Source organism: Seriola aureovittata, chromosome 1 (genome assembly GCF_021018895.1).
Source record: "Seriola aureovittata isolate HTS-2021-v1 ecotype China chromosome 1, ASM2101889v1, whole genome shotgun sequence".
Classification (NCBI taxonomy): Eukaryota; Metazoa; Chordata; class Actinopteri; order Carangiformes; family Carangidae; genus Seriola; species Seriola aureovittata.
The window spans coordinates 761,901-779,400 of NC_079364.1; the positions used below are offsets into that span (position 1 = coordinate 761,901).

Genomic DNA, 17,500 nt, shown 5'->3' on the forward strand with positions numbered 1-17,500 from the left:
CTACCCCCCCTCCTCCTCCTCCTCCCCCTCACCCCCTCCTCCTTCTCCTCCCCCACCTCCCCTCCTCCTCCTCCTCTCTCCTCCTCCTCCTCCTCCCCCCCTCCTCCTCTCTCCTCTCCTCCTCCTCCTCCTCTCTCCTCCTCCTCCTCCTCCCTCTCCTCCTCCTCCTCCTCCCTCTCCTCCTCCTCCTCCCCCTCCTCTCTCCCCCCCCACCTCCCCTCCTCCTCACCTCCTGCTTCGCCTCGTTGATGGCTTTATCCAGCATGAAGGGAAACTCCTGCACCTGCCTCTTCAGACAGTTGTAGTCACAGGTGAGAGTCCTGAGCGCCGGCTGTAAACTGAGCAGGTTCATACGCACTCCTGAAACACACACACACACACACACACAACACACACACACACACACACACACACACACACACACACACACACACACACACACACCTGATCAGTCGCACACTGTGACAAGAACAACACACATCACTGGTCCAAAGACAGGAGGGAACAGACAGGAAGTGGTCTGACCTGCCAGGTTCTCGTGGACCGCCTTCATCTCGCTCTCCGCTCTGATGAACGCCTCCTCGATCACTCGGTTCTTCTCCTCCTCCAGGTTCTGCATCTCCGCCTCCAGCTGACCCTGAGCCCGCTCCATCTCTCCTTCATAGACCAGGATCTGGAGGACAGAACCCAGAGTCTGAGAGCGGGCTGACAGACAGGACCGGCTGACCCAACAACACACTTTGATAACAGCTGAGGAGATCCAGAACCAGAGTGGAGTGAACCTGGAGCTGCTTAATGAGCTGCTTGATTAGTTATTGTTGAGTTATATCATTAACATTTAATATGATGTTAAACCACTTTGTCTGTTTTTGTTTATTTATCAGCTAAAAAACAAAGAGAATAAATCTCCCGTCAGTGGGGATCTAAACTCTCTGACAAAGTTTAGTTTCCACTTCATCCCTGTTTCTATATTTATACTTTATAAATATATGAAACTGTTGATTATTATTCCTAAAGATTTAAAGATTTCACACAAATAAAGTGACTTTTTAAAAATGATAATTCTACATGTTCTTCGTTCTTCTTTTGCTCCACGGTCACATGATGCTCACGCTCGCCTCTGATTGGTTATTCCTTCTCTCATCAGTCATGTGATCACGTGATTCTTCCTTTACAGCCAACAGCTGTTTCACTCCGTTGGTTCTTCACACACACTCTGTAAAGTCATTCTCACAAGTCTGATCTATACAGGCATTGATCCATAATTTGATCACTTCCTGATTTCAATTAGAAATTTAAACTGTATTTACTCAGACAAAGTTCTTTCGTGGCCGTTCGTGTTTTAAGGTTTAACATTTGACTTTCAAATTAAACAGGTCAATAGAGTTTTGTTTTGGTATCAAATTAGAATTTAAATCTGAGACGTCCTGCAGGTCTGAACTCCTGACGACCTCATGTCACTGTGGACGAGTCGACCTCACCTGGACGTCAAGGTTAAACTCAGGATCATGGACAAACCCACAACCTGCATCACAACAACACAAACTACCAAACTACAGACAGGTGAACTGACCACACAGGTGAAACGAGGAGCCTGAGACACTCGGAGGCTTCACTCACACCACAGGAACTAATCCAGTTTAAATGTAGTGTGAACGCAGCCTTACTGGTGTGGAGGGATACAAACTGGGAGAACTGGGAGAGAGAAAGTTAATGGGACGGGTTCAAGTCACAGACTGGGAGAGCTCACAGAGTCTGACAGGTTCCAAAGCTTCCCAGTAAAACCAGTTTACCAGTTAAACCACATCCTGACCATTCCTGCACGTCAGTAATAAACTGAAACAGAAACTGAGAAACCTCGTTAACAGCTTTAATTGATACTAAATGTTTAATTCTCACTGAATCTCAGTTCTACACAGGATATAACTGTTGTTTGATCCTGTAGTTTGACTTATTAAATCATTATAATTAATCAACGACATCACTTCCTCTGAAACGTGAAGCTTCTATGAGCCTCGTTACCTGGAGCTCAAAACAACCAGCTGAACGTGCAGCAGTGAGACGCTCAGGTAAAGCTTTGCCCTGGGTCTTTTCTCTCAGGCTGACCTACTTTACTGCAGGAGCTCCTTGTGTTATTACAGCCTGCAGACATTACTCAGGGCTGAAAAACAACTGCAGACTTTGTTTTTCAGGTGAAAAGAATCAACTGGTGGTTTTGTTTTGCAGCTTTGGAGCCTGAGCTCAAGGTCAGACGTCAGGGAGAGGAGGGGTTACTGTGACCTCTGAAACTCAGTGATGTCACAGGAGAAGAGAGGAGGTGGGGCCAACCTTGGACAACCTGCAGACCACCTCACTGTTGCCCCTGCCGACGGCTTTGGAGAGGAGGCTGCAGAGACGACCTCGATCAGTGAACAGCTGCAGCCGAACGCATGCACAGAGGAGAAGGTAGAGATGAGGAGGGGGGAGGGGGGTTCAGTCTGAAGTCTGATCTGAAGTCTGTTTATCCACCAACCTCCTTCATCACAGTCATCATCACCTGCCTCACTACACAGCTGTGGCTCCATCACACAGTGAGGTTACAGATCCAGCTGTTTCCTGGGCTTAAACCTAAATCTGTTTATTTATAGCTGAAATATTTGCTATGAATATAATAAAGTGAGACGCAGATCTCTCTGTACAGGGCACACATGATGACACACTTGAAACATCTGTAACATCCGACTCTGGAGGAGTCAGAACTACAGAAACGCTGACTGAGCAGACTCCCTGTGACCTGGATCGGTTTGGGACTGAGACAGGAAACAGGAAACAGGAAGCAGATGTGCAGCAGGTGAGCGTTACTGTCACAGGTGACGTTACCTGCGTCCTGAGCTGAGCGCAGGTCCTCTGAGACTCGTGCAGCTGCGTCTCCAGCTCCCTCAGCAGCTGCCTCTGGACGGAGAGCTGCTCCTGCAGGGCGGCGTTCTTCGTCTGCATCTCGGCCAGAGCTCTCTGAGAGTCGGCCGACTCCACCTCCACCTTCTGAGTCACATACTGAACAATGACAACGAGAGCTGCCGTTACAACCTCGCACATAAACACAGAGCAGCTACAGCAGACCGCAGATGAACTGAACTAATGATGTTTGACCCCCTCCCTCGAACACTGTCTCCTCACCTTGACTCTGGGGGGCGCCGCTGCCTGTCTGGCGAGCTCCTCCTCGCACTCCTGCAGTCGCAGGGAGAGTGTCTGCTCGGCCTCCCCCTTCCGCCGCCGCGCCTCCTCCAGCTGCCTCCGTCCGTCGTCCAGCTGCCGGGTGGAGTCGTCCAGCTGTCGGTGGAGCGTCTCCACCCTGGAGCTCTTCTCCAGCAGCTCTCGCTCCAGCTCAGCCAGCCGCCGCTCCCTCTGCCGGGCCTGGCTCTCCCAGCGGGACACCTCCCTCCGCAGGGACTCCGCATCCTGCAGGACAGAGTCAGGGTTTAGAGCACTGCAGCTCCTGACTGTGTACCTGTCTGTGTGTGTGTACCTGTGTGTGGTGATCACCTGACTGTGGGGGCAGTGGCTGCAGCTGCAGCTCTCTGCAGCAGCGTCGAGCTTCTGAAGCTCTGAGCTCCTCCATGACTTCAGCTCCTGCTTCAGATGCTCGTTCTCCACCACCAGCAGCTCCAGCTGCTTCTCCAGGTCTGTCGCCCCCTGCAGGACAGGAGGACACAGCCGCTTTAACCCCTTTTAACCCTTAAATACTGTTAGGGCAAATTTGACATTTGACAGCAGTAAAAAGACCCTAAATGTCTTTTATCCTGAAATTTTATGACTTTTCGTAAAGTGAGCCAAAAAACACAAAAATGAAAATATTGTAAAATATTATACTTTTGTACAGGTGCTGTGAATGTCTGACCCGTATCTATTGAAGTGGATTGTAGATCCACAGATATTAGATCTGTGGGTCAGATGAAGGAACATGGAGGTTTCAGGGGATCTGGAAACTGTGAAACTGTACATGCGCTGTCTGTGTGTATTTGTTATGGGATTATGTTATGCTCAAACAGCATCATATATGGTGCACATAAGGAACAGAGGTCACACAGAGGTCAGAGGGTGCCTCGACACAGACACCAGATCTGCACCTGCAGTGTAACAAAACAATGTTAAAATAAACATTAGAACCATTTATTCTGATCTGAGATGCAGTAGATGTTTTTCTCCAAAAACCAGTGATGAAAACCGAAAAGATACTCTCTCCCTGCTCTGACACATTAATGAAGGATTGATCATCTTTGGGGTTTATTAATCAGCTTGTGAAAGTGAACCTGCGAACCTGTGTCTGACTGCACACACTTACAAAAGTGAGTTTACAGGTAGAAAACTAAATGTACAACTTTACAAAACTAAGTTCACAGACACTAAACTCTGTTTTCACCTTCTTGAATGAAATAATATTCTATACTCCACATGTGAGACTGTGTGGATCTGTATTTCTGCTCTCTGAGGACATTCTGGTCCTCACTACTGTAAAGGTCTGAGTGCAGGTTCAGGTGAGTGAGGACGCTTTGAGGGTTTTTTTTCCCAGGGTTCCTCAGGAATGTGGTCCAGCAGAGTCTCACCAGTTCAGAGCGAAGTCTCTCCACCTCCTGAGTCTGATCCAACAGCTTCTCCTCCAGCTCCTCCACCTGCAGAGACCAAGACACCACAGCAACACAACATCATCACCTCAGGTTCAAACCGTCGCTTTCATCACGGCAGCCCCAACAGCACATTTATCTTGTATTCAAATCCAAGCACATTTTTTGTTTCCTCTCAAAAACTAAAATATGCAACATCTTCAGTTTCCTTCTCCCTGAAACCAGGAAACATTTCATTGAAATATGAAACTGGAAACCAACACATCTCGTTTAACCTCTTAAACTTTCACCTTTTACTCCACTTTGAGTGACGAATATGAAACATGAATATATGAATATGAATACGAGAATACAAGATATTCAAACTTCTATCATGAGCATGAAAATCTCTGTGGCATCTCGTCCAATAGTGGTTCAGACATTTCTGACAAACAATCATTAAATGAAGAATTTACAAATTCCCACTTTGTTTTCAATCAAACTTTATTAAAACATCACGTGTCGTCTGAACTGTGTTGTGTATTGTAGTTAATTGTGAACTGTCACCCGGTGTATGACAGATATTGATTACAGTCGGTCTGATGATGTAACACTTCCTCTTTGTCTAATTGCAGTCGAACAATGAAACTCAACCTGCTCTCACACATAAACACAGAGTCACTTCTGATCCACTGAGCTGAGAGAAACCTCATTAAACCTGCAGCAGCTCAGTGAGGTGAAGCTCTGACTGAGAATAAAGCCAAGCTGTCAAAGTGTCAGACTGATTTTACATGTGTTGCTGATGAGCACACTTCAGTCTGACAGCTGACGGATCACCTGACCTTCAACCTCCAGGTGTTTGTTCAAAGACGAGAAACAAACTCACTCCAAACTACGAGACGTCTGCAGAGTCATCTCTGAGAATCCTCCTGTTTCCTTCAGGATCACAGTGATAGTGAGAAATGTCTGAACATCATGCTTCAGCTGCTGGTGATGAGACAGTCTGACAGTCTCCATGGAAACAGATACAGACTAAAGAAAGTTTTCATCTTAAAGAGAAAGTTTCTTACTTGGTTTAATTTTATCCTAATGGGTCTTACTTAAAATGTTTTTAATTATTCAAATTTCAAATTAGTTTTTGTTTTTAAAAGCAGTTTCAGTGACACGTTAATCTTCTTCATCTTAGTCTGAATGTTGCTGTATAAACAAACGTGTGTTGACAATGTAAACACATTACACTGTCACCAGTAAACAAACAGTAGCTTATTAAAATGTTAACGACTTCCCAAAGGACTTTACCTGTGTGCGCAGCCGAGTAACGAGCTGCTCTTCTTCTGGACAGATGAGACGATCTGAAGGTTGATCACCGGGCTGCAACGCCCTCTCACCTGCACACACACCCACACACACACACCCACACACACACACACCCACACACACACCCACACACACACACACACCCACACACACACACACACACACACCCACACACACACCCACACACACACACACACACACACACACACACACACACACACACACACACACACAGGTTTCACTCTTGCTGCACCATTGTCAAAGAACTACTTGTGGTGAAATCTTCACCCGTCTGACACTGACATCATCTTCAGTTTAGAACCTGGACCTCATGGACAGGTGCGGTCTGATCCCACAGCTGATTTAAATAAACCATCTCCTCCTGCTGTAATCTCTGCTCTCACCTGTGGGTGGGGCCGACAGCCGCTCCTCCTGCAGCGTCTGGACACCTCCTCCTCCTCCTCCTCCTCCTCCTCCTCCTCCACACAACTTCTCCTGGACGCTCTGCTGCTGCAGTTGCTGGAGCAGCAGGTGACGAGTGACTTCTTCAGAGCGCAGACGAGCCTGAAACTCACACACTTTGTCCTGTAGAGTCTGAACACACACACACACACACACACACACACACACACACACACACACACACACACACACACACACACACACACACACACACACACACACACACACACACAGAAACATGAGTGAACATCATTTATTCACTCATGTGGAACGAACTGTTTCTAAAGGCGGGAAGCTTCAGGAATCCTGATTTTTCTTCAAACACGTCTACAGCTCTACGACGTCAGGAAGACAGGAAGAGGAGAGGGAAGACTAGAAAGAAAAAGGAAACGTGTACAGAAAGCAAAAAGACCAGGGGACATTTCTCTGAGTCACTGCAGCAGAAACTATGAGCCACTAAACGACTGAGTGTTTTTACGTTGGCAGGTGTCCACCAGCAGGACCAGGTAACCTTCTGCAGGAGGAGGACAGCGTGGAAAAGACGGACAAGATGGAGGACAGAACAGAGACGAGGACATCAGAGAGGGAAAACACAATTTGACAGCAACATCGATGAGAGACAGAGAGCAGAAACCTGCAGAGTCACTACAACATCAGACCGCATCAACACAGATGTTACAGATGTTACAGATGTGGCGAAGTGACGTCTCCCTGAGGTGGAAAGAGACTCAGCTGAATGTTGACTGTACTGATGTCAGCTGTGAGTCAGCACTCTCTCTCTCTCTCTCTCTCACACACACACACACACACACACACACACACACACACACACACACACACACACACACAATGAAGAGAGTGACGCATTTGCCTAATGAGTAAAAATGTGTTCAGACCCAAATAAGTCCTGATTCTCTGCAACAATAAACTGAACATGATTAACAGTTTGAGTCTCTGTGGTGAATTTGAATCTTTGGGTCTCTGGTTGTTTGAATCTTTGAGTCTCTGGTGGCTTTGATTCTTTGTGGTGGTTTTGAATATTTGAGTCTCTGGTAATTTTGAGTCTACAGGGAGAATTTGAATCTGAGTCATTGGTGGTTTTGAATCTTTGAGTCTCTGGTGGCTTTGGGTCTTTGAGTCTCTGGTTTTGATTCTTTTGTGATTTTGAGTCCCTGTGGAGAATTTGAATCTTTGAGTCTCTGATGGTTTTAAGTCTATGGGGTGGTTTTGAATCTTTGAGTCTCTGGTGGCTTTGAGTCTTTGTGGTGGTTTTGAATCTCTGTGGTGGTTTTGAGTCTTTAAGTCTCTGGTTGTTTTGAATCTTTGAGAGTCTGGTGGTTTTGAGTCTTTGAGTCTCTGGCGGTGAATTTGAATCTTTGAGTCTCTGGTTGTTTTGAATCTTTGAGTCCCTGGTGGCTTTGAATCTTTGGAGGTTGAGTCTTTGAGTGGTGGTTTTGAGTGTCTTAGTTGTTGTTTGATTGATTTTCCAACAATAATAGTCAACACTCTGGTGGAGGGAACAGGTCGACCAATCAGATTTCAGGAGGACCTGTGCCCCTCCTCTGCTGCAGTGCATAATGTGCGTTACCTGGATGAGCAGCTGCTGGCTGGGTGCGTTTGTTTCGGTCAGCTCTGCGGTCAGAGACGGGCGCTGTGAGAAGGCAGCGGTGGGCAGAGACAGGAAGGAGCCGTCGTCTTCACCATCACTCATCAGGAAGTCCACTGAGCTCGCTACGGACACACAGGAGGGACAAACAGAGTGAAGCTTTTTCAGGTTTTATCTTCTTCTGTCAGTAATTGTTGTTGGTTAAACTCCGACTCGTCCAGCTCACCAGACACAAAATGTACATCTGTATGTGAAACAGTGTAAATCTCTTAGAGGACGAATGTAAACTAATCTATAATCAGATTATAGCTAATCAGTGATTAACAAAGTAGATGAGAAAAAACCTGGACCAAGTTTTTTCTCCTGAATCAGCTCTGAGACGATCCCCTCCTCCTGAGTAAACCTCCTGAATACCACAGGAACCAGCCCGACCACATAACAGGTGATAACAGATGCTGATACAGTAACCTGTGTGTGTGTGTGTGTGTGTGTGTGTGTGTCACAAGTTTGCCAGAGTGTACAGGGCCTCAAATCTTATCAACCTGAGAACAATCTGCACTCTGTGGGAAAAATCTGAGCATTAAACAGACTTAACACACACACACACACACACACACACACACACACACACACACACACACACACACACACACACACACGATATTCAGACCTGCACATTCGGACTCAGACTCAGGAAAAACCAGCTTTAAACCAAATACTGCGACATACTGACGGATTAGAAACAAGGATTAAAACACACACACTCAGAAAACGCTGTGTGTTGCTTTTTCAGGGCGACACAGTAAATGTTGACACTTGCAGAAACTGCTGAAAAAACACACACACACACACACACACACACACACACACACTCGTTGCTGACTCGTAACAAACCAAACGACAATTGTCATTTCTTGTTGGCGTTGTGTATTTAACCTGCAGGACCTACTTCTTACAACCCCCCCCCCCCCCACCCCCACCTCTGTCGACACCATTCTTATTATGAATCCTACAGTTGTACAGCAGCATTATCACAACCGCTAACACTGCGTCAGCCACTCCTAGTTACAAGCTACAACATAAACAAATGAAAGATGCTAACTACGCTAACGGTTCTGATCCGTCTGCATGTCTCTGGTTCTGGTCTCAGACTCCTCCTCAGAGTCTGGGTCTGACTGAGGCTCAAACATGAGGCTGAGTCTCTCTGATGTTTCCTCCTCTCACCATCTTGATGCTCTCTGCTCTCTCACCTGTCCACCTGGAGCCAGCAGGTGGTGGGCGGGGCCAAAGGCCTGGTCCAGAATTTCTTCCTGGCCGAGTCCTGTTTTCTCCATATGTAACTTGTTTTTTTTTACGGTGTTGACATCCATCTTCTTTCCACCACTACTTGTACCAATGCTGATGCTGCCACATTTCACACAATCCTCTCTTTTACCCCTTCCTTTGTTGTTGAGTCATGTGGTTGAGAGTTTATGTGTTTTATGTGCTGAAAATTCTAGAAATGAATCATATTTAAAAGGAACCGTCACATTATTTATTTTCAGAGCAGGTGCAGATGGAAACTCGTCAGCTGCTGACCACAGAAAGGTTCGTTGATGTGTGTTTGTTGTAAATAAACAGATTCAATTAAAACTCTAAATGTTCTTGTCTACAGTCGGACTCTCGTCATGTTTGTTGTTCAGACTGAGTGAAAACAGTGAAGACGTCACTCTAGACTAAAGACCTGATCAAAGATAATCAGCAGATCAGAGACTAATCAAGATAACGAATCTAATGTTTGGACAGATGTTCAGTCGTCTTCTGCAGCTGTTTGTCTTCAGTCTGAAATACATTTCATTAGTTAAATTAAACTCAGGGTTTGTGTTTGGTTCTGGGATGAATGCAATTCAATATTATTTGTGTAGCACCGGATCATTAAAAACATTATCTCAAAGCTCTTTACAAGGAAAGGTCCAAACCTTACAGACACATTACAGGAGATCCCCATATATGTTATTTTATTTTGTAATATTGAAATAAAAGTTTGTGGAAAATCATTAAGACAAAAATAATCTTGCAATATTCCCCACAACGCTCTAACAACAGCAGAAATATTAAGTGTAAAGACACCAGGGTATAAAAAATATGGATCATTGGCTGCATCTGACAATCCTTTCATTATCATTTAACCTGCTGGTTATTTTTAAAGTTAATCATTTGGTCTATAAAAGGTTAAAAACATGAAACATGTCCAGCAGAGTTTCTGAACTGAAGGTGACGTCTTCAAACCAAAGAGATTCAGTTTAATATCAAATAAAAGAGGAAGTCCTCAAACTGAACCAGAGACATGTTTGACTTAAATGACAATGAATATTCAATTATCAATATCAAAGCAAATTCATTCAGTCCATCAACCACTGCAGATCTACACACACCTGAAGTTTTAATCATTAATATTCAGGTTCAGGTGAGAAAAGACTTTCATGGAAACATGAATCAGTAAACCTGCTGGACATGAAGAGAAACTCTCTCTCTCTCTCTCTCTCTCTCTCTCTCTGACAATAGCTGCAGTGTTGTGAACCTGATCCGTCCTGAGACTCTGACTGTAAAACGATCAGCTGAGAAACACGAATGAACACATGAATAAATAAATAAACAGACAGATAGAGGTGATGTTTTCAGCTCACCTGTTCGTCCCTCTGTAATCTGCACCCTCACACACTCCTCTGGTTCCTCTGCCTGTCGAGCTCCATTCATTAATAACAGGTATGACTCACCTCGCCTGCCTCCACACACACACACACACACACACACTCAGACTAACACACTCTCACTCCCCTGTCATGCCAAAAATGCAGCCATGCTGGTGTTTTTTTTTTGTCCCTTCAGTCTAAGCTCCTCCTCCTCTGCAGCAGACGTCTGACTCACCGTCCAATGAAATGTCTTTCTTCCAGAGCTCCTGCAGGCAGGGGGCGTGGCCGAGGTCCCAGGTCTTTCTTGTGCCGAACATGACCGCCGGGCTGAGCAGAGCGCTGGACCGCTGGACCGGCTGCAGACAGACACACACAGAGACCACGTCACACCTGAACGATACAGTCCAGACTCCATCTGCAAATGAACTGATTCTACTGTCAGAGTTTAAATCTATAATATTATATTTCTCTTCCTGTGCATGTGTTGTTGTTTATATCTAATCAAACTGTCCGTTAGCAGCAGCTGAATCAGCTCCTGTCTGCAGTGTATCACGCTGTTCAACTGTCACTGGATCACTGTGAGACTGAAGGAAAAATTAAAACCAGGAAGATTCTCTATGAAGTTCTGCAGCTTCTTCTTTCTTTTGGTTTCTAAGTGGATTTCTGGACTTTTATTCCGGAGGGACATCAGAGATGATGATGTCATCAGAAAGTGAAGTCGCACTGAATCAGATCAACATGTTTCAGGTGTGTTCAGGTCTGAGTTTTCACTCCAGGAGGATGATTTTAGACACAAATAACAGCAGTCGGTCACACACACACACACACACACACACACACCACACACACACACACACACACACACACACTGTAGTTTATACTCATTCCCACACACACTGTCCTGCTGCCCCAAATACTCACTACAGCTCCAAATGTGGATTAATCCACCACTGAAAGTAGTCCCCAACAAATGCTGTAATTCCTCCTGTTTGTTTGGTAAAAACTACAATGAGCAGCTGTTCGAGGAAACAGCTTTTTAAATATTTACGTCTTCAGGAGGAACCAATGAGTTCAGAGCTGAGACACAGACAGAGGAGGGAGGGAGTAAAGAGACGGACTGACACACAAATAAGAACATTTACAGCTAGGAGCAGCTGGGTGTGGTCAGCAGGACCTGTAATCACACCCAATGATGATGTCACAGTGTACACCTGTACGTCACTGCAACCAGGTGAGGTCAGCAAAGGCAAGACTTTCAGGTTTAAGTCCCTGCAGCAGAAACCTGAAGACAATCTGGATCAGAGTCCGTCTGGATCTGAGTGAGTCTCACTCTATAATTCAAAGTCTGAATACACCTGATGAACTCAGTCACACCTGGATCAGAGGTTTCAGATCACTCACTGGACCAGGTGAGCTGGTCCACAGACAGACAGACACAGATCCAGGTTGGAGCAGTCAACACTTCAGTCCAGACTGTGAACACAGACAGACGGAGGTCAGTTCTGGACCGACTGCTCCACTGAACAGACCGAACAGCATCCAATGGATTAAGAGTCGGAATAAAGTGATTAAGTCTCAGAATAAAAAGGAGCCATGCTGTCTTCTTGTCAACTGTTTTTGACTGGGACCGAGACGGCTGCTGTTCACCTGGTTTTACAGCCCCCCCCCCCCCCCCCCCCCGCTGAGCCTCCAGCTCCACCACAGGGGAAACTCAGACTCTACTTTATGCAAATATCCTGCAACAACCAGGATCCTCTGGACTCCAGCAGAAACAGGAGCTCAGAGTTGTTTCTGCTCCACTTCACAAAATGGCTTTAAACCTTTTAAACTAAACAGAGGAAAGACGATTGTCTCAGTCCTCAGACTCTTTATTCTCTACGATGTCTTCAACGAGACATGAAGAAGAAAAACGACGTGTGGGAACTAATCACTGATGTCGTTGGTGTGTCAGTCAGCGGCAGCAGATACGCCAGAAAACAACAGAAGACATGAGACACTTTATTTGTCATTGTGGACAAAATAAGATAAACACCTGAGACAAGTTAGTTCTTATCAAGTGATCTGATTGGTCGAGAGTCATTCCATGAGGCTGATATAAAGAACAACAGCACTGGGACCTTTAACTCCACGTATCCCTCCTCCTCACAGCTGTTCTACCAACGTTAATCAGCGTCACATTAACGTCGTTATCGATCTCAGACTGTAACAAACAAAGATGAAAATATTTCAGAAATAAGGTTTGAATGAAACGATGTCGTCAGGAGAGGATGAAGGAAGAAGGTGGATCCTTCAGGAACACCTGAGCTACTGTCAGGGACTTGTTTATGTGTTGCTTAGCAACAGTCCAGTTGGAACTAATTGTGCTGGTGTAAACAAATAAATGATGAAATAAACAAATCACAATCTGTTGTTGTTTATTGAAGTAATATGTGGCTCGTAGAACTGTTGTATAAAAGAAACATCACCCTGAGGTTGTGATGGATTCGGTGCTCAGCCTGCGGCCTCGTACCTGTGACCTGTGACCTGCGACCGAATCACAGCCCTGCTGATACTCAAACATCACGACCTCAGTGTGTTTCAATGAGTCACAGTTTTAGTTGGAACGATTGTTTTTCCATTTTCACAGAACAAAATGATGATGTGATTTCTGTTGGTCTTCCTCCCGTCTGGAGAACATGATCTATAGCTGCAGTATCTGTAGAGCCACAGCGCTTCATCTATGGTCTGTTGTTGTGACATATTTGATCTTCATCTACAAACTGCAGCTCCTGGAATTTGGATTTTGCACTTCACCATATTGAGATTTTGATTAATTGTTCAGCTCCAATATACAGTAAGTATAAATACAGGCAGCTGGATGAGGACTGATAACAGCAGCAGTTTAGAGGAGCTGATGTAAATTAATGCTCAACAAGAAGAGAACCAACAGAACTACAGGGTCATGAGAGGTCAGATACTGATGCACCGTCTGGCTCCGGTTAACACAGCTGCACCTGAACGCACCACTCACTAAAACAGAGTTTCGAACCATTTCTACTCAAACTGATAAACAATAAAAAAAATACACAGGTAAAGTCTCTGAACCCTCAGCACTCTGGACCAATCAGATGACCCCTGACCCTCGGTTCTTACCCGACCATGTCCACAGCGAGGTTTCCTCTCTGAGGGGGGGCCGAGCCGCTCTCTGTCCAGCCAGCTCTTGTTGATCAGAGCTCCCACCCAGCCCAGCATGCTGCCTCTCCTCCAGGCTCACATCCTCTCACCTGCACTGGTCCCACTCACACAGAACCAGCGAGCTACTGCTGAGCTGACATAACCTGCTGAGGAGGTTCAGGTGGAGCGGCCCCGCCCACACACTGACCTGGAGGCAGATAACCCAGCTACAGTCTCTCTGAGGGAGCACACCGGAGATTATGAAACCTGATCTGAGACCAGAACCCTCTCCAGCCTGGATGAGCTCAGTAATCTGTTAATCCTGGGAGCAGATGGCCTTTTTAACCCACGACTGGCCGCAGCACCAAACTCAGGTAAGCAGCTGTTTACTACCACATCACTGAGTCCGTCATGAATGACTGAAACTTACATTCACAGGTAAACACACACCTACTGATACCAGTATATAATGTGTATACATCATCAGATTAATCATTTTAATTCTTTACTCTCTTTGACGGCCACAAAGTTATCCTCATTTATTTTATTCTGTTCTCCTTGTTATATAATATTTAAATTTTACTTGTAGGGTAAACCAGGGTAAGATGGCCCCCAGAGGTAAGAAGCCCCGCCCCTCTAATTCCCCTCCTGACCACCAGATGGAGCCAAGGTTCATCTCAGCTCTGTTCTTGGATGGTAGTGGTCTTTCTAATGTTTGACTATCACCAAAATGATTTTACTGGTGGGAGGAAATGAGAAGAGATGGTTTAGAGGTAAGTTGATGTTAAATATTTTTACAGTACAAAATAAAGAGTCTGACATAAAAAACCAATTTTTGTCGGGACCACAACAGCTGATCAGCTCTATAATGGCGAATGTCCCTGACTGACTGAGTGATCATATTTCCACCATTGGTTAACTGAATGCCACATGACTGGACCGTGTAGCTGCTCTGGTTTCCCATGTGCTCGGGAACTGAAGGGAAGAGGAGGAGCACTTCCAGTACACTGAGCCTCGCCTCCATTACAGCAAATAAACAACGTTGATTCCATGTGTCATCATTACTAAAGGAGGCAGAGGAATAACTAATCATAAGACACACCGAGCAGAGAGAGAGAGAGAGAGAGAGAGAGAGCAGGAGAGAGAGAAGTCATCGCTAACTGCTAAAGACGCTAGCAGATCTGAATAGCATGACAACAACAGAAACACCAGTAACAGGAAATGAAAACAATAAAACAACAACAATAAAAACCCTGTTAAGAAATAAAAGGTTTCTGTCACCTAAAAAGCTATACAGCTTTTAATTTGAAACAATTACAGGAAGTGTTGACTTTGTATTAACACAACAGATGGAGCAACTGAGGACAAGGCTTCGTACAAAAAAATACACCTTTGACCAACTCTACATATCAAACAGAGCTCTGACATCACAGCAGCGAACAGCTGATTCTCGAAAACGACAGGACATTCCCTCCTTCAGACAATCAACATTTTCACTTTTACTTTTCAGTTTTAGGCACAAAAACAATGTTTGTGTTGTTTTTCAGCTCAGTCTGTAAGAACGTGTGTGATCGATCGATAATCAATAAGAGAATTCATCCGGGTGTTAGTGCCGAGTTGCAGGTTTGTGTTGGGGTCTACAGAGTTTGGAAGAAATGAGATGTTCACTGACAGATGTGTTTAATTCACAGAAATAACAGGCTCCTGGATTTTTAGAGTTGCCTGGAAACAAACCACTAACTGCTGTGGAGCTGCTGTGTGTGTGTGTGTGTGTGTGTGTGTGTGTGTGTGTGTGTGTGTGTGTGTGTGTGTGTGTGTGGTCTGCTGCTTTTATTTAAAGTGTGTGTTCATGTGGAACGACGTGACGAGCCGAGTGTGAAACTCCAGTAACATTTCACAACACATCGCAGCATTCCTTTGATATTTAAAGGCTCCAGGATAAGAAGGTATTACACACACAAACACACACACACACACACACACACACGACGCATTGTTAAAGTGCGGATTAGAGCTTTATGGATGGACTAAAATGCAGGCGCACGCACACACACACACACACACACACACACACACACACACACACACACACACACACACTCTATACTCCCTATACATGAAAGCATTATTAATGTTGACAGCTGCTGACACTTTTCTCCCTGCAGACTGTCCACACTGCAGAACTCAGGTTAACTTCTCACACTGCCTGTTACACTGACTCCAGTCCAGTCAATCGGCCTCGGCTCTCCGTGTTTTGTCTCCTGCTCTTGCAGTGAATCATCAACATGTGGAACGGTTTGTTTTTTCCATCCACAGTTTCCAACCAGCAGCCAATTGTTACTGTGGCAGTGAAGGCAGCACGCAGCCATCTGCTGCAGTCTGACACCTTTGGTCCAACACACACACACACACACACACACACACACACACACACACACACACACACACACACACACACACACACACACACACACACACACGAGAAGATGATCATGATGAAACACATTATTGTACTTTCTGTGATGGAGATGTGAGACTTTAACTAGAGTGAAGACCTCCACCAAACATCCCACAGGTCTGTCACGTCCAGATTATTATCTGGAGCTAAACCAAACTCTACAAACTATGGAAGAGGATCAGGGCCACATGTGAACTGACATGACTAGTTTCAGGTTACATCCCTGTTTATCCAGAGTCAGAGAAAATATCAAGCATGTGTGTGAAATGTTGTCATCATTGCTGTGTGAAGTCTCGATTTCTAAGATCACACTGACCTTTGACCTTTGACCACCAAACTCTGATCAGTTCATCCTTGAGTCCTGGTGACTGTTTGTGACAAATCTTAAGAAGTTCCATCAAGGCATTTCTGAGATATTGTGTCTGAGAATGAGACGGACGGACGGACGTATTGACAACCTGAAAACAATTTGCCTCCAGCTCCGGATAAAAAACGTCCACATGTGGCCCTAATCCTCTCCCCTCCGTAATAAACTCATAGATCAACACCATGAATTCCTCTGATTTATTACATCAAGATCAAAAAATTATTTAATGAGAAATTGGTGAAAAACTCAAGAAATGTCTAATTTCCCAATGTTACAAAAAGTGATAAAAAAATTTCTCAATCTGCCAAAAATTTCCCTAATCCCTAAATCAGTGTAGTAGTTTTTGTGTTTTCCTGCAGACAAACAGACAAACAGACAGACAGACAGACAGACAGACAGACAGACAGACAGACAGACAGACAGACGGACAGACGGACAGACACTCAGCCTAACAACCATGACCTCCTTGGTGGAGGTGATTAGAAAACCACTGAACTTCACTGATTCGAGTGTGTTCACACCAGGTGAGTGTGTCTGCTGTTGAAACACAAGTGAGAAGCCAAATCTCTAGATCACATGACCCAGCTGCGAGGTGTGAGACGGCAGTGTGTCGCTCCAACATTTTCACGTGGGTGCCACAATGAAAACCAAGACATTCCACAGCCGCAACGCACATGACACGCACACCACACACAACGCACACGCCACGCAACGCACACGACACGCAGCCAGTATGTTCCTGGTCTTAGGAAAATATGAACTGTAAATAAAAAAAATAAAATTACACCCTGAGCTGCAGCTGAGACAGTTTGATTAATACAGTCCAATATCACAGCATGAATCAACGAGTCGATCGACAGGAAACTCATTTCATTTTGTATCAGT

The 17,500-nt window shown here is 45.2% G+C and overlaps 1 protein-coding gene across 1 annotated transcript in view; it reads right to left on the reverse strand.

The window, feature by feature from the left end:
- Nucleotides 1–17,500, reverse strand: part of kifc3 (kinesin family member C3) — a 32,704-nt gene that overhangs the window by 7,453 nt on the left and 7,751 nt on the right. The window contains exons 2-11 of the mRNA XM_056376259.1: nt 10,873–10,993; nt 7,948–8,090; nt 6,302–6,491; nt 5,880–5,968; nt 4,584–4,649; nt 3,523–3,672; nt 3,157–3,438; nt 2,860–3,033; nt 526–673; nt 230–360 (exon numbers count right to left, since the gene is read on the reverse strand). Of these exons, the coding sequence (XP_056232234.1) occupies nt 230–360; nt 526–673; nt 2,860–3,033; nt 3,157–3,438; nt 3,523–3,672; nt 4,584–4,649; nt 5,880–5,968; nt 6,302–6,491; nt 7,948–8,090; nt 10,873–10,993 (1,494 nt within the window). The remainder of the gene's footprint in view (nt 1–229; nt 361–525; nt 674–2,859; nt 3,034–3,156; nt 3,439–3,522; nt 3,673–4,583; nt 4,650–5,879; nt 5,969–6,301; nt 6,492–7,947; nt 8,091–10,872; nt 10,994–17,500) is intronic.